This window comes from Protopterus annectens, chromosome 6.part1, assembly GCF_019279795.1.
Source record: "Protopterus annectens isolate FY-2018-M chromosome 6.part1, PAN1.0, whole genome shotgun sequence".
In the NCBI taxonomy this organism is placed as follows: Eukaryota; Metazoa; Chordata; order Ceratodontiformes; family Protopteridae; genus Protopterus; species Protopterus annectens.
This window is the reverse complement of record NC_056738.1, coordinates 410,999,680-411,021,908: the sequence shown is the minus strand read 5'-3', so window position 1 is coordinate 411,021,908 and position 22,229 is coordinate 410,999,680. Positions and strand designations below refer to the sequence as shown.

Sequence of the window (22,229 nt, the reverse complement as noted above, 5' to 3'; positions counted from 1 at the left end):
GTTTTTAATTTGTTCTACAAATCTGTTATTGTAAATACATTATTTGTGTGGGTGCATGCATGTGTGCATATATTTTTTTTACAAGATGTTAAGTTTTTTTATTGAAATGTAGAAGCATTGAAACATGGGTGCTGAGTGCTGGCATTTTGAAGATCAACTTTACTGAAAAATCCAGAATGTTTTGGGGGGGGGGGGGTCTGAGAAGGAAAACTGTTTTTCCTTTTTAGTCCCATTCACTTAATTAAAATCTAACCATTAAATTTGCACGTACTTTGTCTGAATAGTGGTAGTATTATAGAAGGTGTAGGGCTTTGATTAGATTTAAGATTAAGGTTAGCATGCATGGGCGAAGCTTCATGCCCTCTTTTAAAGGCTTCTTTAGCTATATATTGTAGTTGAAAGTATTTGATGCATCTACCTTTCATTAGTGCATACCTGTGTGAGGCATTGCAAGTCTGATGTACAAACCAGAGGCAGAGGAGGTTTTGAGACTGCTATTTTGCAGAGGCTTTTTTTTGAGCTTTCTGAGGTCGCCAGCCTTTTTCTGTAACAGGTGTACAGGTCTTTTCTTATATGTCCCGGTGTTCTGTAGTGACGCGCACAACGAAAGTAATACAGTTGTGCATGAACTCCCTATTAGCAGTAGATGTTTGAGTAGGATCGCAAGTACCATCTCCCAGTCATCTTTACTCTTCTTGTTTCTTCGTGTTTTGTTTCTTTCTCCTCCAGGGAGAAGTGGTAGTATTAGACTTGAGTATACCAGGTAATAGGGTGGTTCACCCCTTTCTGGTTTTCTGCTTGAAGTGGTAGCACTTAAACAGCAGGTACTGCTAAGGAGAGTCTTTGTTTTAGGTTTTCTGTTCCATACAAAAGATATGCCTGTCACCATTTTTTTCACTGGCAAACAAAACAGGTGGTGCCGGCAAGTATATTTTTCTCTGGTAAGTAGGCTTGCATCCCCACATCCGTGCATCTGCTGTTACAGTGAGGTCGTGCATAACCGTACTGTTAGATCACAAGTATGAGAAATATGAAGTTTCTTTTTTTTTTACTGCTGAATTACTCCCCTTGATGTTTGCTGTCGGCAAGTAGTTGCAATTTTTTTTGTTACAGGTACTCCAGCGTGGATTGCAAAATATTCCTTTGAGCGTTGATCTTTGGATCCATTATATCACATTCTTGCAGCAAACGCTCGACATGAATCTTGCAGAATCTGCTGTCAAAATTCGCAGGTAAAGGGTGCATACTGTATCCCAAATGCTAGTTTGTATTTTCCTTGCATTGTTTCTTTTGCATACTTCCTGTTAATACTTTTTAAATATTGTACTGAGAGATCTCTCTCTCTCAAAATTGTGTAATGACGTACTCTTCATTGTAGATGTTAAGCCTTGTGTTTTGAATGTTTTTTGTATACATGCAAGTTGTCTGGTAGTCCTCACATCCAGGGTGGAATCATAACTGAAAGAACAGTACAAGAACATTGGGACATCAGGGATGTCTTATTTTTTCATGTTGCAGTGTTATCAAATGTAGGATCCTCCGCCTCAGGTGACCGGAACATCTGACTCGTCTACGAAAGCTTAAGACTGGTTGTTTGGTGCTTGGGATGTCACACGCAGGGCACTAAACTGTGGGCCATAAATCTGATGTCCACACACCTCAGAACTTCTCGGCCACAGTTGAACTTCAGCTTGCTCATCCTGCTCCGCGTTGCCCAAGACGTTTCAGAAGTACCCTATTGGGGAATCATCTTTATTTTTGCTATAACTTTGGTTGATATTTTAATTTCAATAGCCAATGTCATCTAGGAAGGGAAAATACATGTGCAGTCAGAAAATTCCGCAGAAAGGTACCCACAAACTATGCTTATTCTGCTTAGGCCCGTCCCATGACCATACGACCTGTAAAATCTGTCAGTCATTTTGTCCCTCAGACCTTAAGCAGCCGTCTGGCAGCACTTAATTTTGTTAACTCATTAACCCCGAGTACCTTCTCATGGCGCCTCTGTGCTTAACACCGAGTGCGCCATGAGACAATACTAAATGCAAGCTGTTACCCCCGAGTGCCTTCCACATGCGCGATAAACTCTATTGCCGGGTTGCAGCTGAGTTTAATGTAAAACACACTGATATCATAACTGAACTTGTAATTTATCTTATTCAGTTATGATTCAGCATGTTTTTACATTAAGTTTGCATTAAACTTTTATTAAAAAATCTTCTTCTAAAGTTGTTGATAAAGCAAGTGGTGGCAGCCAATCGGATTTCTGCAATCCAAGCTACCACTTGCGTCACACCTCCACCCCCAAAATTATTTTCCTTTGTTTTGCTCTGACAGCACAGTATTCAAATTTGACAGTCAGAACGTTATAGGGATGGACTCACTCATTTTACAGTTTCTGTGCCTTTATACCAATGCAAATATGTTTTTTAAAACTGCTAATGCTTCCGTTATTCCTTACAAACTTCAGCGCTCAATATTTGAAGGGCTTCTCTGTTCATTCAAGTTACTGTAATGCATTGGTTCCGGGAGCAGATTTATAGTTAAAATTGTTGAATTCATGCCACTGAAGCAGTGATCAGCGCTGGAGTTCACTATTTTTATGCAAAATTGGACAGTTTTGTAAGGTAATCTATTACTTGAGGAATTGTTTAGTTACAGGAAATAAGTCATTAGACGTCTAGACGAACTGGAGATAAGCTCTTTCTTTAGCAAATGGCCCTCCTTTGTTAACGAGAGAGAGCGAGGGAGCATTTTCAGCATAACTTTTTTTTTTGTAACATTTCTGTGCTGGACTGTAGCAAACCCCCGCCCAAATGACTTGAGTTACATGAGGTAGAATTGCAGGCTTTATGTGTCAGTGTGCATTTTCTGAAGAAAAGGAAGTCTGAAAATCAAAGATGCTTGCTAAAATAACAAGCGTTAGTGTGCTTTAGTGAATCCTTAAATGCATTTTTTAATATTTTGTTCTCTCTGGCTGCGTTATGTTAGAAATATTAGTTGGTCTTCCTGCCAATCAACAGTTTAACTTAACCCTGTTTGCCTTTTGGTTGTCAATCAAACGGAACACGCCCACACATGCCCAATACATGCAAGTCCCATTAGTAAAGAAAAATGGAATTTACTCAGAGGTGGATCGGTGACCAGGTGTATTTGTAAAACTAATAGCTGTAAAGTTATAACAGTATTCTGGTAGTAATTTAACCGTCAGTGAAGATTACAGAACGGAGAGCCCTATTCCAAAATATTTTCTTTCAGTGTGATTTATTTTTGGTGTAAGGCCTGTCTGTAAACAGTCTTACAATGGGTGGCAGAGGGGACAGATTCTAAAAGACTAGCTTTCTGACTAAGTTACTTATTTATTTACATTTGTTGACCGGGAGTGTCCGACTGGACGTAGGTCCATTTTACACTTGGGTCCACATTTAGGTGCACTTACAACGACGGCATTTTTAATATAACCAAGAGTGATTAATATCTGTGTAGTTCACATCTCACTTGAGACCAAACAAAATTAATTCCACTTTATAAGCTTACCCTGTGAAGTAGAACTGTTTTTACTTTTTGTTTTCGCCTCTAATTTATAGGAAGAAATATTTACTGTTTTTGAAGTAATTGTGGCTAGTTCAGAAATCAAGGTTCTGACCAGATTAGAAGCAAAAGATTAGTTAAAATTAACAGTTCAAGCCAACATATTGTATTTGTTTAGGAAATTTTAAAATGAGTAAGTAATCCCCTATCTGAAAACTGAGCTCCTTGTTTTGGTGATTTCATTTTATTTTTCTGGAATCAGTACTACCCTGTTAAATCTTTTCAGATGATATTATTATATAGCTTTGAAAAGATGCCAGAAACCTTTATTATGGTTCAGGAAGCTGCAGTATGTAAACAGGGCAGATGAGAAGTTTGCTGTTTCAGTTTTACTCTTGCCATCCCTGCTAAAACAATAAGAAACTCAGCAAAATATTGTTTTTGCCTGTTTCTTTCTTATGCACAGCAGTATGATCTGATCGATTTTATGGGACCAGCTCAAAAGTAATGCTTGTCAACTAAAAAAGAAATTAGTATAAACCTATGAACCTATATGCTGTGGAATAAAATCCCGGTCCATGTGAGGCAGAGCACCTCGCTGGCTCTGTTTAAGAGAAATCTTGACCTGTGGATGGGAGATCGTAGGTTTACCCCGGGAATCATCTCTGTGTCACTGCTGGACAGAGGCACAATAAACTAATGGGCACAGTATTTTTTCATATAAGGGATGGCGTAAGCCACAAAAACTTTGGGCTAGGCTTATAAATGCCTTAGGGCAGATAGCCTAGTATAAACCTATGAACAATTGAAGCTCCATCTCCATTCTTGTATACTCTTCCCATAGCAACACTTGCTCACGAACCCTCGCAGCAAGCCAATTTCAAATGGTTTTCAACAAGGAACTAGTGGTAGGCAATGGAAGCCATCTCTTGCTTAACACCTCCCACCACTCTGTTCTGTCTAAATAAATTGAGTCCTACAGTACATCTTTCCCTTTCTTTTTCTGCATTTTGTGTAGTTTACTACTGTATCCCTCTGTTTATCGAGCCATTCGCTTACTGTCATGATCTGGAAAGAAAAAGCTGCAACAGAGATCAGTTCGTGTTTTCACCTCCGAGCCTGCCTAATTCTTCATTAATGTAAGATAGTCTTATTCTCTATTTTGTTTTATTTTACTGCAAGATAAGATTAAAGATCCTCCTCAGAAAAGAACGTTAACTTCTAGTAGTCATTATAGTTCCAACGGAGAAGGTGTGGAGAAAGAGTTTGCTTGTTAGTTTATAGAAAGTTATTATTATTATTATTATTATTATTATTATTATTGTTATAGTAATAAGAAGTATTTGTTTTGGTTGTCGGTTTATTGTTGTGTAATAAAAGATTTTAGTAGGTAAATTTAGATTTGTTTTGATATTAACGAAGCACTATTTCGGTGATATAAAGCAATTTGGAGGAAGTTGGCGTAGTTTAATAGTGTTAGAGTTTTGCTGTTATAGTTTGTGCTGTAGCTTTAAGAGTGATTTGTGTTGGTAACTATTCTAGTATTGATTTGCTGGGTGTGTTTTTAACTGTCCAGTAATGCTGTTTGAGGGTGCTGTAAATGCAGCCAAAAATCTTTTACCTAAACCATTGATGTTAAGTTGTCTATCTCGCCTTCATTCTTGCTGGATGGGTTCAGAGCCGACCTCGGGTCCGACTCGGCCACTCTTAAGCTCGAGAGTTGGTTCCACCGGCTCGAGGCTCCCCTTATATCCCACAATGCTAGGCGTGAGTTACCTCAGATCTCGTTTGCCGCTACAGCGATCGAGGTGTTGTTTTTCTACCGGCTCAGGTCAGTTCATTGAATTAGTCTATTTGAACTAGTTTAAATCCCCTGTTTTAACTTAATTTCTCATATTTCCCTTAGTTTAGTGGAATTTATCCCTTTCTTCCATTATTTCCCTTTTTTTCCTTAGGCCTTCGGGCCCTGCTATCCCTAAGTGGAGTGTTTGTGTTTTGGTAGGGATATTTAAATACCTAAACTAACTAACTAATTTTTATTAGTATTAACTTAGTTTAACTTTCTCATAGTGTAATCGGTGTGGGTGTGTTCTGTGTGGTGGTTACACTTTCGGTTCCTTGATAATGTCCAAGGATTCAAAGGTCTCAGGCTTCAAGAAGTGTGACTCGTGCTGTCAGAAAATGTCTCTGACGGACGGTCACACTTCTTGTGTTTACCGCCTGGGACCTTTACACCTGCAGGACTCTTGTGCTGTATGCCATGGCTTCAGCCCCAGAGTCCTGCAGGAAAGAAAAAATAAACTTATTTTGAGAGGTTTACTTAAGCCTGAGGGTTCCCTTACTGTTACTTCGGGCAAACCCTCTAAGGCTTCTAGGTCCTCGGCTCCAGCTTCTGAGTCGAGGCCTAAGGCTTCGAAACCTCCTCCTACATCGGCTCCGGCTGGAGCCGATGAGTCTCAGACTGCAGCTTCTGTGGTTTCCTCGGCTCCGGCTGGAGCCGAGGCATTGGAAATTCCTGTGTCGGCTCCGACTAGACCATCGGAGCCGATATCTAGAAAGAGGTCCAGGTCACCGTCCCTTGGCTCCGTTCATTCGGCTCCAGCATCTCCCTTGCTGTCTGAACGGAGCCATAGATCTCACTCCTCTAGGTCATCGAGGCTTTCGGACCATGACCTTCAGAGGGTAGTGAGTCGACTTCTTAAGTCCGAGGCACTGGCCCAAATGCTTCAGAGCCCGACTCATCAGTCAATGCCTGACCCTGTCCCTCATTATGTTCCTCCTCTGACTCCCTTGAGCTCGGAGCCGGGGCGTTTCGGACCCAAGACTGTGGTAGCGTCGGAGCCGATACAAATGTCTTCGGCTCCGTCGTCGGCTCCGATTTCTTCCTTAGAAGAATCTCGGCGCCGGACTTCCCTCGTCGGCTCCGAGGGGGTGAGTGGCATCGGACCCTTGTCCGACCCCGCTCTCCCTCTCGGTGCTTCGGCGCTGGTGAGTTCGGCTCCGACATCGGCCTCAGAGCCATCACTGTCGGGCCGGGGGGTCCTCAGCTTTTCGGAGCGGGGGCCTCTGGCTCTGCCTGACAGGGGTGCGTTCGAGGTCATGCGGACCGTGTTGGAACCTGGTTCAACTCCACAGTCGGCTCCGTCCGCTCCTCCCTCTTCGGTGCCTCAGGTCATGTCTACTCACTCCCTCATCCCAGACCGCAGAGAGCCAGCTCCTCAGGAATCCCCTGTGGGGATCTCATCCTCTTCCGAGGCCTCTTCTGAATTGGCAGAAGAGCCCCCTAGGAAGAGAAAGTGTAAGAGGAAACACATAGACTCACCTGAGTCCGTCACCTCTGACACAGATTTAGAGGATTCCGAGGGTTCCCCCCGTTCCCCTTCTGAAGATGTCTCCTTTGCAGACATTCTAGAAATCCTCAAACAGAGGGGAAATTGGACAGCCCTCAGCCCTTCGGAGGATGAATCTGTGTATCTTGAGGCGTTTGGCTCTCGCCCTTCCACCTCCTGGGTGTCCCCCCCCCCTTTGATCCCCTTATGCAGGTGGTAGCAAAAAAGGCATGGACGGCTCCTGATTCAGTGGACCCCACCCCCAGGAGACCCTCAAAATTTATCACGGCACCAGCAGATTAACAATTTCTGACCAAGGGAGTTTCTGTGGATGCTATGGTGGTAGCTGCTGCCACTAGGAAGGAACTAGCTGATCCTTCAGTGCCTGTCCATCCACCTAACAAGGAATCTAGGTCTATGGACAGGTACGGGAAGCGGATGTTCTCGTCCGCGACCTTTGCAATGCGTTCGCTGAACTACCTATGCCATTTTACTCGTCTTCAAAGGGACTTGATCAAAGAAGCGAGTGACATGTTGAAGGATCCTACAGCTGCGGGTTTTCAGGATAAGATGAACACTCAGCTGGCTACCCTGAACTCTATAGCTAACTCCTCCATGCGCCTCCTTTCGTATGCGGCTGATGGAGCGAGCAGGGCCGCAGGGACAGGTGTGGCCTTACGTCGGCATGCCTGGATGCGGCTATGCAACTTTGCGGACCCCTTTAAAACGTCGTTCACTAATTCCCCGCTTGATGGATCATCTCTTTTTGGTCCTCAAGTGAAAGAAACCTTGACTAGGTGCGAGACGGATGGCAAGACTCTTTCTGCCGTCTGAGTCCGTTTTTCTACTCCTTCTAGGCCTTACCCCAAAGGCCAGAAAAGTGGGAAAATGTGGTTCCGCAAACAATCTCAAGGGACTTCGCCTGACGCACAGGGTCAGTTCCCTGCCAGAGGCAGAGGGGGGAACAACAATGGTAGACGTCGCCCTAGAGGCAGGGGGTGTCCGCAGAACCAGGGCAATCGTGAAACTTTCTCCGATAAGCCCTTTCAGCATCCCTGAGGTGTTGCCCGACTGTCCACCTTCGGAGGCAGTCGGGGGAAGATTGTCACTGTACCCAGAAGCGTGGCTATCCTTAACTTAAGACAAGTGGGTACAGTCCATCATTTCCGAAGGCTATTCCATTCCCTTCGTTCGCATTCCAAACCAGTCAAAAAAAATCCCTTCCAGATGTTCCACCCACTCAAAGGGATCTTGCAGCTTTGGAAATTTCAAAGCTACTTACAAAAAGAGCAATTCAGCCAGTTCCAGCAGACCAGCAAGGATGCGGAATCTACTCCAGGTTCTTTTTAGTTCCAAAGAAAACAGGGGACTGGAGACCAATTTTGGATCTCAGTATCTTGAACAAGTCTGTCAAGAAAACAAGATTTCGGATGGTCACACTACAGTCCATCCTTCCCCTATTGGGAAGAAAAAACTGGATGTGCTCTATAGACCTTCAGAATGCGTACTATCATATAAAAATGAACAGACGCTCCAGAAGATTACTCCGCTTCAGGCTGGGAACCAGTCATTTTCAATTCAGAGCCCTGCCCTTTGGACTCACCACTGCCCCCCGGGTGTTTACCAAATGCATGGCAGTGGTAGCTTCTCATCTGAGACGTCAAGGATTCCAGGTGTTTCCATATTTGGACGACTGGCTCCTCACAGCTCCCACCAAGCATCTTCTTCTAATGGCCAGAGACTACACCTTTCGCATTTGTCAAAAGTTAGGCATTTCAATAAATTGCGAAAAGTCTGTTTTGTCGCCTTGTCGTGCTATTACCTTCATAGGCGCAAATCTAGACACAGTCAACATGTCTGCGAGACTAACAGATCAGAGAATAACAGACATACGCAAACTTGTCTCGCTTCTCTTCAGCAGCAACAGAGTCAAAGCCAGGTTAGTTCTGAAAGTATTAGGGATTATGGCGGCTGCCATACCTCTGCTTCCATTAGCCAGATTCCACATGAGAATCCTTCAATGGATGCTCTTCACACAATGGTCATACCAACAACTTCCGATGTCTCACACCATTATGATTACGCAAACATGCAAGAATCATCTTCTGTGGTGGATGTCTTCCCCCCAGCTCCTCTTGGGAAGACCCTTTGTTCCTTCCCCTCCGGTTGCTACTCTGACAACGGACGCCTCTCTGATCGGGTGGGGGGGGGCATTATCAGGGCAGAACTGTCCAGGGCATATGGCGACCAGACGAATGCCACTTGCACATAAATGTTCTAGAGATGAGAGCAGTGCTTTTAGCGTTGCAAGCCCTTCAAGACTCTCTTCCCTTGGGAACGATAGCAATCCAGACGGACAATATGTCTGTAGTGTGGTATATCAACAAACAAGGCGGAACCAGGTCCTATCCCCTATGTCGAGAAGCACTCAGACTGTGGCAATGGGCGATTTCTTCTCAGCGTTTTCTGATAGCAACGCACATCCCCGGGAAGTCCAATCAAATCGCGGACAAGTTGAGCAGAGCTTTCCTCATGCCTCACGAATGGTCTCTGAAAGATTCTATTGCGAGAAAGATTTTTCTCAAGTGGGGTCAGCCTTGCTGCGACCTTTTTGCTACTCCCCAAAACAGCAAGTGCAGAGATTATTTCACCCTATTCCCGTTACCAGGCCAGTCCAGCAGAGACGCTCTAGTCCAAGTTTGGCCCCGGGGACTTCTGTATGCATTTCCTCCCTTCCCACTAATCTCTCAAGTGATACAGAAAGCTATCGCTCAGAAGGCCTCTCTGATCCTCATTGCTCCTTACTGGCCTCGACAGGTTTGGTTCCCCTTTCTACTTCAATTTCTGTTGGAGCAACCTTGGCATCTGGACCTAGTTCCAGATCTTTTGATCCATCAATCGGGTTAGTTGCATCGCTCCCTCCCCTCTCTGAACCTCACTGCTTGGTTCCTCCAGTTCCTACCCTAGCCAGGCTTCCTCAAATATCTCACACTGTTCGAGATATTTTAATAGCTTCACATAAATCTTCCACTCGAAAAATTTATCTTAGTAAGTGGAAACGTTTTGCCTATTGGGCTCAAGGAAGGGACTTAGATCCTTTCACTGCTCCCATCCATATGGTTCTTGATTTTCTAGCTGAACTCTTTCATGCAGGTTCATCTCCTTCTACTCTCAAAGTTCAATTGGCAGCTATATCTAACTTTCATATGGGCATTTCATAGTCTGCCATTATGTCCCACAAGCTTTGCAAAGCCTTTTTGAAGGGAGTTTTTCTACTCAGACCTCCTATAAGAAATCCTCCTCCTCCTTGGGACCTTAATTTAGTTCTCAGTTCTTTGATTCTCCCCCCTTTCGAACCTGCAGCTTCCTGTTCATTAAAATTGCTATCATGGAAAACTCTCTTTCTCGTAGCTATTACATCAGCTAGAAGAGTTTCAGAACTTCATGCACTCAGCTGCCGACCTCCTTATCTGTTGTTCCATAAAGACAGGGTATCCTTACGAACCAACCCGTCCTTTTTACCTAAAGTGGCCTCTGCGTCTAACCTAAATCAAAGCATTGACCTCCCTGTGTTTTTTCCAGGGTATTCTAATAGGTCTGAACAAAAATTGCATTGGCTAGATGTTCGTCAGTTAAGGTACTATTTGGATAGGACCAAACAATTCAGAAAAACTGACCAGCTGTTTGTCTCTTATGCAGAAGGCAGAAAGGAACTTTCTGTTTCCAAGGTATCACTATCTAGATGGCTAACATCTTTGATTTACATTGTTTATGAAATTAGACACCAAGAGCTGCCTAATAAACCTAAGGCCCATTCCACCAGAGCTTTGCCTACTTCTATAGCTTTCCAAGACAGACTGCCTATTGACACCATTTGTGCAGCGGCTACTTGGGCTACTCCTCACACTTTCATTTCACATTATAAGTTGGATTTAGCTTCCAGACAGAGCTAACTTTGGTACCACTGTTCTCAAGAGTCTGTTCCGTTAGGCCACCCGGGACAAGGTGCTAGGGACGCGGTCCCATCCAGCAAGAATGAAGGCGAGATAGACAACTTAACATATAGAAGTTATGTTCTTACCATAACGTTCCATGTTAGTTGTCTTCTTCTCGCCTTCTTCTTGCGTCCCACCCTCCTTCCCCCTGGCCTGGACAGACCTAGAGGAGATTGATTGTGACCTCTCTTTCTATCACCTCTTTACTATAGGTATATGCTCTGCTGTGCATATTTTCCTGGATCAGGCTTTAGGTCACCTTTTCTCTTCCCCTTTATTATAGAGGTGGACTTCTTTCCAGTTATTCTGGTTGTATTATTAGCTGGGCCTAGCTCTCAAACGAGATCTGAGGTAACTCACACCTAGCATTGTGGGATATAAGGGGAGCCTCGAGCCGGTGGAACCAACTCTCGAGCTTTTAGAGTGGCCGAATGGGCCGAGGTCGGCTCCGAACCCATCCAGCAAGAAGAAGGCGAGAAGAAGACAACTAACATGGAACGTTATGGTAAGAACATAACTTCTATTTCTTTTCTCTGTTGAAAGCAAACTGATATACTTCCATAATCTCTATTTCTACAGATCGTTTGGTAAGTTTAGAATGTATAATGTTTGCGCGTAGTATTTAGAAATATGTTTAGTTTGGTTATACATCATTAACATTTATTTAATTGGCTCCTACATCCGGTGTGTCTGTGTGTAGTGGGGATGCATGGCTTTTGGATGATGTTTTAGAAGGGGTGAAGTTAATATCATTTTCATTTAGGCCACATGTGTTCTTTGGCAGTGCCCTCTATTACAAATTAGTGTTTGGCATAGTTAGTACTCTTTGTAGATTGAACTATATTGTGAACTGAAGTAGCATCTTGATTTATTTATTTTTTTTGCATTGGGTGAAATTCGGGATAACGTCTAGTAGAAAGACACCGGCAGCGGATGCTTCATTTGGTTTAAATTAGATTAAAATGGCTTAATTCAGACAGCAAGAAAATGAAAGATTTTGTTACTGGGTGTTTTAGCACATGTGTTGCGTTTTTATCTCTGGCTGTGTAACATTTAAGGTCTACATTGAAGGTATAAAGCAAGTTTTGCTAGACAGGTTGCAGCACGAGTATGCAAGTAAGAATAATGCAATGGCTTGGCATGTCTCACGGTGCAAGAGTCTGAGTCTCCTTTCTGATGTGTGTTAAATTGCACTTGCTCATTCTCTTTTTGACACTTTCTGCGCATTGCATTTCTTTCTATTTGTGGTTGACTTAAAGTTGGATTTTCCTATATTAACATTTGTTTATATGCTAAGAAGAAATTGCAGATAGCATACTTTCTTCTGTTAATTTAATTTAGTGTCTTCAGTTTTCTGTGATTTGTGATTTGCCAAAAACAGATTTTTGTGAGAAACGGACCATAAATATGAGGCAGAAATTTGGATACTTGAGAGGTATGGTAAGGTGGGTTAAAATGAATGACTGCCTGTTGGATTAATTGTTACACTAATCAACCAGATAGTTTAGACATTTCTGATTTTATTTCTGTTTCTGATTCTATTGAGTGGTTGTCTTAGTGAGATCAATGCTATTAATTGTGGTTAAGTGCAGGTGCGGCGAACTATAGAGGATGTAAAAAGTATGCTTTCAGTGTTTGGGATACTACTGCGGTTAAGTGCATATATATATATATATATATATGTCTGTGCAGATGTGTGCATATCGAGATATATGTATGCTGTCCATTCACTTTGTGGTAGTCTAGAGCAATGCATTGGTAGCTGATTTTGTAGTTGAAAATCCTGTTTACCTTCAAAGCACTGAACGACTTTGTAACCTTTGGTTCAGTAATAGAAATGGAGTGTCTCAATAGTTGTTGCCAGCTGTTTCAATTTTAGCTTTGAATTTTGCATTCTGGTATAGAAATCAGATGTAAATAATGTGTGTAATTATGTAAAACTATGGCAGAAGACAAGCTATGTAGTTTATTTCTGCTTGTCTTATTATTATTAATATGATTATAGTGAGTAGTTGCCCGAGTGAGAAAAGGTTATAACAGACTGACTACTGACAGCATGGAGCTACATTATTTTTATGCATTTCTCCTGGCTTTGTCAGTCGTGTGGAATTTAGGTGGGAGGAAGCGCTCAGTAATATGCAAGTGTTCTACTATTTGAGTGACTATGGCCTTATAACAGATTATGACTGTGTTGCAACACCTGCAGAAGGTAATACAATGAATGCCAGCAATTATCACCTGTGTCTGGCCATGCATAACTTTGCAAGTCATTAGCACTGTACAGTTACAATATAGTACTGAGTCATTGTCACTTTTCAGGTAAAATTGTCAGCAGCTGTCAGTTTTATTTACATAAGTAGAAGTCGTTATCACATTGATGAATGCACAACTCACATTTGGCTCTTTCTCCACTTGCAGTGATTGCAATACACCCCCACCCCTCCACACTACTTTCATTTATGTCATGTATACAATTTCAAGAAATGTAAGCAGTCTAGTACGAAAAATGTATACATTACATCTTCAGTTGCTATTTTTTCATGAGAAAGTGGGAGGAATAAGAGGATTTGTGGTGTACTGCATGAAGAATTTGAATGTATATATATTATTATTGACTGCCTTGTTACATTTCTTTGCGACTATTCTGCACTGCTGTGGTAAAATATTTCCTGTGCTTTCGAACTATGAAGTCATTCTGTTGAGTTACTGATTATAGTCTTGATCTTTTATTTAGCATAAATATATTGATACCTCCTTTTGTGGGTGAGATACCAGAGGCATAATTTTACCTGTTAGACTAATATATATATATATATATATATATATATATATATATATATATATATATATATATATACACACAGACACACACACATATTTATATGTGTATGTAGATATGTATAGATGGGGATATAAATATATAGATTTGTGTGTATATATATATATATATATATATATATATATATATATATATATATATATATGAGAGAGAGAGAATTAAGTGCATTGCTTTTCACGTTTGTCTGTGCAGGTATATTACATCAGAATGGTGTATTGCATTGTGTTTTTCAGGTGTGATTTCAAGTGTAAAGCAACACAGCCACCACCAAGGATGCCATCTGTTGAGGAGAAAGCAAGCAGCATTTACCTGTTGGGTGAGGAAACTGACTGTGATGGTTGTAGCAGTGGTTCAGACAATGGTATGCACCTTGAATATACCACATAATGCCAACCAGAGTGAGGATGATGATTATGACTCCGATGAAGGACACATGTAAATAAAAAAGGCAGAGGCAAAGCAGAGTGCCTCACCTGCTTTTTCAGTGTACACGTGCTCTTTCTGTGCCCCCATGTCAGTAGGCAGCCAAGCCCTTAAGCACCAATGCCATGAAGGTCCCTCTTCACTTTTTTTTGCCAACTGCTCTTAAGTTGGTGGGTGCATCACAGGGGGCATACCCAGACAGCACGGATCTTTTGATCCACCGGGATCGCAGTTGGGAACCTGGAGACTCTACAGCACTGTCCCAAAGTGCTGCTGTCCTCTGTAAGCATGGGCTTGGGTGTGCCACTGTGATGTAATGCAAAAACATGCAAAAAGACACAGCCTGGGTCAGTCTTGGTCTTTTGACATGTTGCCTTGATGTAGCTCTCCACTCAGTCTCCCTGCCTTCAGGTGTAGTCAGCGTATGTAGGTGAGAGTAGTAAATGTATGAAGGTCAGGACAGCAATTTGTGAGTTACTTCAGTCCCTCATCCTTTAGGTCCATTGCTGAATGGGCACATGTAAAGAGAAAAGGCAGAGGTAAGGCAGGCTGCTGACACTGAAGGAGGTCATGAGACCATAGTGGTATCAGCAGTCTGAGTGGGCAGCCGGCACAGCTATGGGACACTACAGATAACCAACATCTGGAGCCCCATGCCTGTCCTTGTCATATTAGTGGAGCGGCGGTCCTTACCCTGCTTTTTCTCTTTACATGTGCCCTGGCTGTGCACCCTTGTCAGTGTCCACCCATGCTTTATTTCAGATAAGGTAAGACTGTCTTCTGCTGTTCAGACATTTACAGAATGTGTTCATGCATGGCTTCATGCACAGGGTCGGTGGATCGACAATATGCCATAACAGCATCACCGCCGAAGATGTTCACCAGTTCAGAAGGGATGACATTCACCTAACTGAGAGGAGGCATTGCGTTGTTCTTGACCAACCTCCACAATGGCGTGAGGAGAGCCATGCATGATTGTGAGAAGAATGCGAAACACCCATGACCAAGTCGGACCAGTATAGTAAGTAAAACACTGTTATGAAATGTGTTGTGTAAAATTAATTTCTCTGAGCTTGGCAAATAACTGTTATGGAAATTATGATTTTTTTTCATATTTTGATAAATAACTTTGCAAGGGACCATCTGAATGTGCTAAGTAATACCTCATTTTGCAAAGATTATTTATTGTTCTAACATCGTAAAAGAATGGTGTCTGTATGTTGTACTCATAAGCAGATATCAAAGTTTGTTTGGGACTTACGGTTATGGAAATTATGATTTTTTTCATATTTTGGTAAATAACTTTGCAAGGGAGCATCTGAATGTGCCAATTAATATCTCATTTTGAAGACAGTATTGCTGGTTCTAACATGGTAAAAGAATTGTTCCTGTATGTTTGACACGTGCAGATATCAAAGTTTGTTTGAGACTTATGGTTATGGAAATTATGATTTGTTTCATATTTTGGTAAATAACTTTGCAAGGGAGCATCTGAATGTGCCAAGTAATATCTCATTTTGAAGACAGTATTGCTGGTTCTAATAGGGTAAAAGAATTGTGCCTGTATGTTTGACGCATGTGCAAATATCAAAGTTTGTTTGAGACTTACGGTTATGGAAATTATGATTTTTTTTCATATTTTGGTAAATAACTTTGCAAGGGAGCATCTGAATGTGCTAAGTAATACCTCATTTTGCAAAGATTATTTATTGTTCTAACATCGTAAAAGAATGGTGTCTGTATGTTGTACTCACTCGTAGGCAGATATCAAAGTTTGTTTGGGACTTACGGTTATGGAAATTATGATTTGTTTCATATTTTGGTAAATAACTTTGCAAGGGAGCATCTGAATGTGCCAAGTAATATCTCATTTTGAAGACAGTATTGCTGGTTTTAACATGGTAAAATAATTGTGCCTGTATGTTTGACACATGTGCAGATATCAAAGTTTGTTTTGGACTTAGGTTATGAAAATTATGATTTTTTTCATATTTTGGTAAATAACTTTGCAAGGGAGCATCTGAATGTGCTAAGTAATAACTCATTTTGAAAAGATTATTTATAGTTCTAACATGGTAAAAGAATGGTACCTGTATGTTGTACTCATAGGCAGATATCAAAGTTTGTTTCCGACTTGGGTTATGGAAATTATGATTTTTTTCATATTTTGGTAAATAACTTTGCAAGGGAGCACCACATTGTGTGAAGTAATGCATCATTTTGAAGACAGTGTTACTCCTTACATCATGGTAAAAGAACTGTGTCTAGGCACTGTACACACGTACAGATATCACAGTTTGTTTAGTCTCGTACGAATATGAAAATTCTACATTTACAATACTTCTCATTATTATGGCCATATCTTTGCGAGGGAGCATGGTAATCACACAAATGATGCGTCGTTTTGAAGCTGACATTCAGATGCACAACTTCTACACTGATATGTAGGCTCTGTCTGTTACAGGTGATGAGATATTATGCTTTGTTTATCAATTATGAGAAATAATATACTAATCATATTTCTGTGAATATCTCATGAAAGGAGTGTCACACAGTTATGGTTAAAGTATCATTTTAAAGCTGACATTCATACTAACAAATTAAATTCAAATTGTATGGGTCTGCATGGTACATAGACCAAGATATTGTGCTTTGCTTTTCCAAAAAAATTAAAAAAATTGCACAATATCAGCATTCCTTGACAAATATTTCATTAGTACTTTGATATGCACTATCAACATTTACACTGTTGGAAAGGTCAGTGTCTGCTGAACAACTTTCGCGTTTACATTTTTAATGTAGCTCTTATAGTTAGAGTTATGAGCATTTGTTTTCTGTATAGTATTACAAATGGATTTTCTGAAAATGAGCTCAGGCTGGACTGTTGTTCCTATGGTGGAATTCAGCAGGCAGCTTTTCCTGAGCTGCTCTGGAGTGAATGAGTTAAGAACCAGCTACTAAAACACCTGGCCCTAGGTATGGATCCTGAACTGGCTGTTGAGGTGGAGCCACCTAAAAAGAAGGCCAAGGTTTCAAGACCTGCTACTGTTGCATGTCTGACACCAGATTTCCCTCCAGCTACCGGTTATTGGCCGAGGGAAGTCCGGAAGAACTGGTGACTTTGGCAGGTACCATGTTGGAAGCTGCCCTAGCATCTCCAGTTGGCACGTCCGCAGAGATTTCTGCGACATCTGCTTCTGCCATTGTTGAGAGGGAGCCTGGCTTGCCCGCAGAGCCACATTGTTTCCAAACAGGCCACCTCTGCTCCAGGCCTGACGTTTAACACTAGACCTTCAGCCTCTCTAACTATAACTAAGACTCCTCCTCCTCAAGAAAAAAAAACAAAAAAAATGCTTCTGTCTGCCCCAGTGGAAGACCAGCCAGATTGGCAAACGTTTTCCCAGTCCCTTGCTCAACCCTTTATGGCCTTTAGGCTAGCAGCTTCATGTAATGCTGCTGTGCCTACCATTAGTCCTAGGCCTGCTTCTGCCATTTCCATCCCTCTTCCTCAGACTGTGGAGGAAGACTCTCCTTCCTCTTCCTCCGGGTTTCTTTCTTATACTTTTCAGCTGGCCTCCCCCTGGAGTACTGTTCTTAGGATGAAGTTTTTGGAAGGAGATTCCCCACTAGAGATCATCTCCAATGAGGGAATACTTCAAGTGGGACTTGACTCAAATGACTGAGGTACAAAAAAGCTACTTTGAGCTTTTCTAGACAGAGTCTTCCTCTTCTATTCCTCCTGTGATTCCAGCTTACCTGAATGCCTTTGCTTCTGCCTCCAAGACCCCTGAATCCCAACCTCCGGCCCCCAAAAAAGGCCAGATAGGTTCTTTAAGTCTCTGATTATCACAAGTACCTCATGAAGGCCACCAATGGCAGACCCTGTTGACATTGCACTGGCACCAGACAAGAAATCCAGGCACATTCCTTCATCTTCCCTGCTGCCATCAGATAGGCAGTAAGGTGATGGACAGACTGGGAAAAAAGATCTACACTTCCTCCACCCTGGACTTTAGGGCTATTAATTACCAGACACACATGGTATAGTATTCTCTAGACCTATTCTCCCAGGTATCTATATTGCTTTCTTCCTTGCCCGATTCCCCTGTAAAGCCCCAAGTTGCCTCTAAGCTTTCCTTAGTAGTACAGGTAGCCAGGCATTCTATAAAATGCAGCTACAATGCTGCTGAAGCCTCAGCCAGATCAGTTGTTTCTGCTTCTGTCTTACACAGGTACTCCTGGCTAAGACTTCAACTCCTCCCTGATGACTTCAGGAACAAGATGCTGGCTGCTCCCTTGGATGGTATTTTTCTCTTTGGCAAGCAATCTGCTGAACTATTCAAAAGTTTGCAGGAGGAAAAAAGAAAGGAACTGCAGGACCTGTAGCATCTGCTGGTATCCCCAGTTCAGAAATTCTACATGAACTACCCTGCAAAACCTACCTTTGTCAGGAAGGCACCTGATATTCATCGTGCATACAGCTGCAGTCATAACAGATGTGTTCTTCTGCCGTCAGGCGGGTCCTCGGTCGGCCGAATTCCAAAGTCTAGGTCTGGCGTCGGTTGTCGTCTCTTCTTCCCTGACGTCAGTGCGACAGGGGTCTAAAAGGACCAGCCGCCGCCATTTTCTTCAGTCTTTCTTGCCGTGCTGTGCCCGAAGCAGAAGCAGTTCGCAAGTGCCGGTTTGCCAGCTCCTGAGATTACGAAAAATTTGGAAACCGAAGTCTTCTTAAAAACTAAGTACCCCGTTGGGGAAACTTTTCTTGCCTCTGACTGATGTCAGACAAAGTTAATAATTGTATTTCTTGTGGGAAGCAAATACCGCACAAGGATTTCCATTCCCTCTGTATACCTTGTTTAGGCCCAGACCACGACGTCTCGGTCTGTCGCTTTTGTGCTACATTCAACAAACGCACTATTAAGCATCGGGCGGAGTTCACCCAACATTTTTTTGGGAAAGCATTTAACTATACTATGTCGTCGGATACTCCGACTCCGGTTTTGTCTAAAAAAAACGCAAAGACAAAAACCGACTCTCGAGGTCCGCGGCCTCTGCTGACACCACGCCAAAGCCGACTACACGTGGTCCGGTTCTCAGCTAGGCACCTACGTAGCCCCTGATTACCGACGACACATCTTTGGCGGTGTCTCCTGTACCCGAGGTCGCAGGCTCATCGGCCCACACCCTGACTACAGATACCGAAGCCACTTTTGGCGCTGAAACACAGAATGTAGACAGGTCCACCTCCACTCGAGGTGTCTTCAGATTTTCCTCTTCTTTCTCCATCAAGGCTTTCACCAAGTCTAAAGCAACCATGCACCCTAAGAGACCAGCTACACAGGGCCAATCTCCAGGCCCCATGCCTAAGAAACAGATGCTTAAAATGGCTGAGGATTTAATTTCTCTAATCAGAGGATGTTCTCAGACAAATGGGTGTTTGATATCATTCACCACGGTTACAGTTTTTATTTCCATACAATGCCCCCCTTGCAAGGTCCAGAACCAGCTCCTCCACAAATCAGAAAGGGGCCTAGGATTTTATCTCGCCTGTTCCACCAAAGAAGGAAGGGGAAAGGCCAAGTTCAAGATGTTGACGTTTCAACAGCTTTTACCTCTGCTGGGGCAAAGATCATTATCAGTTCTCTGCATTGCCCTTTGCTTATCTAACTCGCCCAGAGTATTCACGGTTAAAAGGAATTCAATCTATCCCTACTTGGGACGACTGCCTGATTCTGCTCAAGAAAAAAGGACCCTCTACAGCATCTCTGGAATATTTATAGCAGTGCTAGATGCCCTAGGTATAGTGTGAAAAAATAAAGTCCCAGTCTAAACTCCTCAAGACATATGCTCTGGGTGTGAGACTGAGGACACTGAAACAGATGCCCTTTTAACCCCGGACAGTCTGTCACTTTACTTCCATCAACTATCTCATCAGTCCGTGCTGACTGCAAGGACAGTCTTCAAGCATTAGGGTTTCATGCATTCTTGGTATTCTGGTGCTTCCATCCCAAACTGCATATGAGGAAGCTACAATGGTATATAAAAATGTATGGACAGGACACTTGCCAGGATTTGGACACTGTCATACCAAATACCTTGCCTTCAAAAGAATTCTTGTGGTGGGCTCCTATGATGCACCTCAAACAAGGTCTCTGTCAGACCGCCAGAGGGCAAGTCAGTTTAACGATAGATGCCTGGGACATTGGGCTGGGAGCTCAGGAAAATGGAAAGTGGATACACAACAAGTGGCCTGCCAGACTCACATTATCATACATATCAACATGAAGGAGATGTTTTTGCATTAATTTGCATTAATGGCTTTCAAGGAGTTACGAGGTGTTGATTCACAACACAACTGTCATGTGGTACATCAACAAGCAAGGGGAACACATTCTTATCCTCATGCAGGCAAGCAGATTTTTATGGGACTGCGCTAAGCTTGCAACTAACTCTTCAGCAAGGTTTCTGCCAAGAGAGCACAGAACCTCTTAGATGATGTGTAGCAGACAAAAATGGGATCCCGCGAGAAACTAGATCTTCAGGATCATGTATTTCAAAAATTTTCAGTGTGGTGGGGAACTCAGACATCAGATCTGTTCGCTTCTCCACTGAAAGTGGATGCTCTGTCTTTCAGTTGGAAAAACTTCATGTGCCTGCTTTCCACCTCTCTTCTCTCCTTCCCAAAGTAGGTCAGACAAGACAGACAAAGAGAAGACAGGAGATTTTGATAGCTCCAGATTGGCCTACTGGTACCCACTACTACGGAGTCTGGTAAAGAAGCCCATGGCCTTACCTCTGATTCCCTCATCTGTTATCTCAGAAGGACGGTCATCTGCTCAATGTCAAAGCTTCTTCTCTCTAATCTAACAGTTTGGCATATTCTGTTGAACACAGCAGGAAGCTAGACGACCCTTAGTACAAGGAGAGTGTACGAGAAAAGAAAATGAGATTTTATTGTTTTCGCATCCTTGTCTGCCAGTTTCTTTTAGAGGGGGGGCAGAATATAAGAGACCCCAATGAGCTCTACCTCTGCTTGGGATCCTTACCTTGTGTTGGAAACTTACCTACACAACCTTTTGAGCCAGCTACTGCTGAATTGAAATACTTGTCATGAAGACTGCACAGGCAATTGCGCATATTATTTAAGCACTGGATTTGATTTTAGCAGTCTCAGTGTTTGTTTTGTTTGAGGATTGGCTTTTGCATTGCATTTGTTAGCCACTTCAACAGCATTTCTAAGGGGGTGGCAACTAAGGATATTTCAAAGCAGCAGCTACTTGGAGTTCAGTGCATACTTTTCATAAGCATTATCACCTTCCTATCTACTCTAAGTCTAGGGCTGGTTTTGCTACAGCTGTCAGCAAAGGCATGTTGTCAGCCCTACTTTCTATTTACCTCTGCTTTGGGATTCTACCTATTAGAGTGGACTGCAGCAATGGAAAACGAACATAGTACAGACCATAAATGTAGATGTTCGAGGATTCCATTGCTGCAGTCCCAATTACCTCCCTCCTTCTGTTGTGTTTAGGGTGTGTTGTGTGAGTTTGGGACTTGTCTTTTTAGGGTCTTCTGACATCTGGGCAAGAAAAGACTGATATGATTCGCCGTCATGTCAATGCGCACCCTGACGCACTGATCGCCACGTCAATGCTAATGCGACCATCACGCCCAATATACACTCTTATTCTGCCCAGACGACGCCGACTATACCCCAATAGTAAGGGACTGCAGCAATGAATCCCTCGAACATCTATACATTTAGAAAACTGTACTTTCTCAGCCACCTCCGGACAAAGGCCCAGAGTGGAGGAAGATTCCCTCCTCTGATCAGGGCTCCATTATTTCAGAACACTCTGATGATCAGGAACAGTCTTACTCCCCTTTTGAATCCTCTGATGCAGAGGACTCTATTCCTTCTGTATCCCCCCCTGAGGATTACTCATTTGTGGAAACTTTGCATACCTTAAGGGAACACTTCCACTGGGAAGGCCAGGATTATTCAGATTCCAAGAAAAGGCTCAGGGAATTTCTTTTGTTACCCCAGCACAGGCCTCTGGCTATACCTCCTGTCTTGGACATCCTAGATGATGTTTACTCGGAGGCCTGCCTTAA

At 42.7% G+C, this 22,229-nt stretch overlaps 1 protein-coding gene across 1 annotated transcript in view; it reads left to right on the top strand.

Moving 5' to 3' along the window:
* LOC122805303 (pre-mRNA-processing factor 39-like) overlaps positions 1 to 22,229 on the top strand; it is a 1,105,266-nt gene that overhangs the window by 235,221 nt on the left and 847,816 nt on the right. Inside the window, exon 4 of the mRNA XM_044075391.1 lies at positions 1,114 to 1,232. Within this exon, the coding sequence (XP_043931326.1) occupies positions 1,114 to 1,232 (119 nt within the window). The remainder of the gene's footprint in view (positions 1 to 1,113; positions 1,233 to 22,229) is intronic.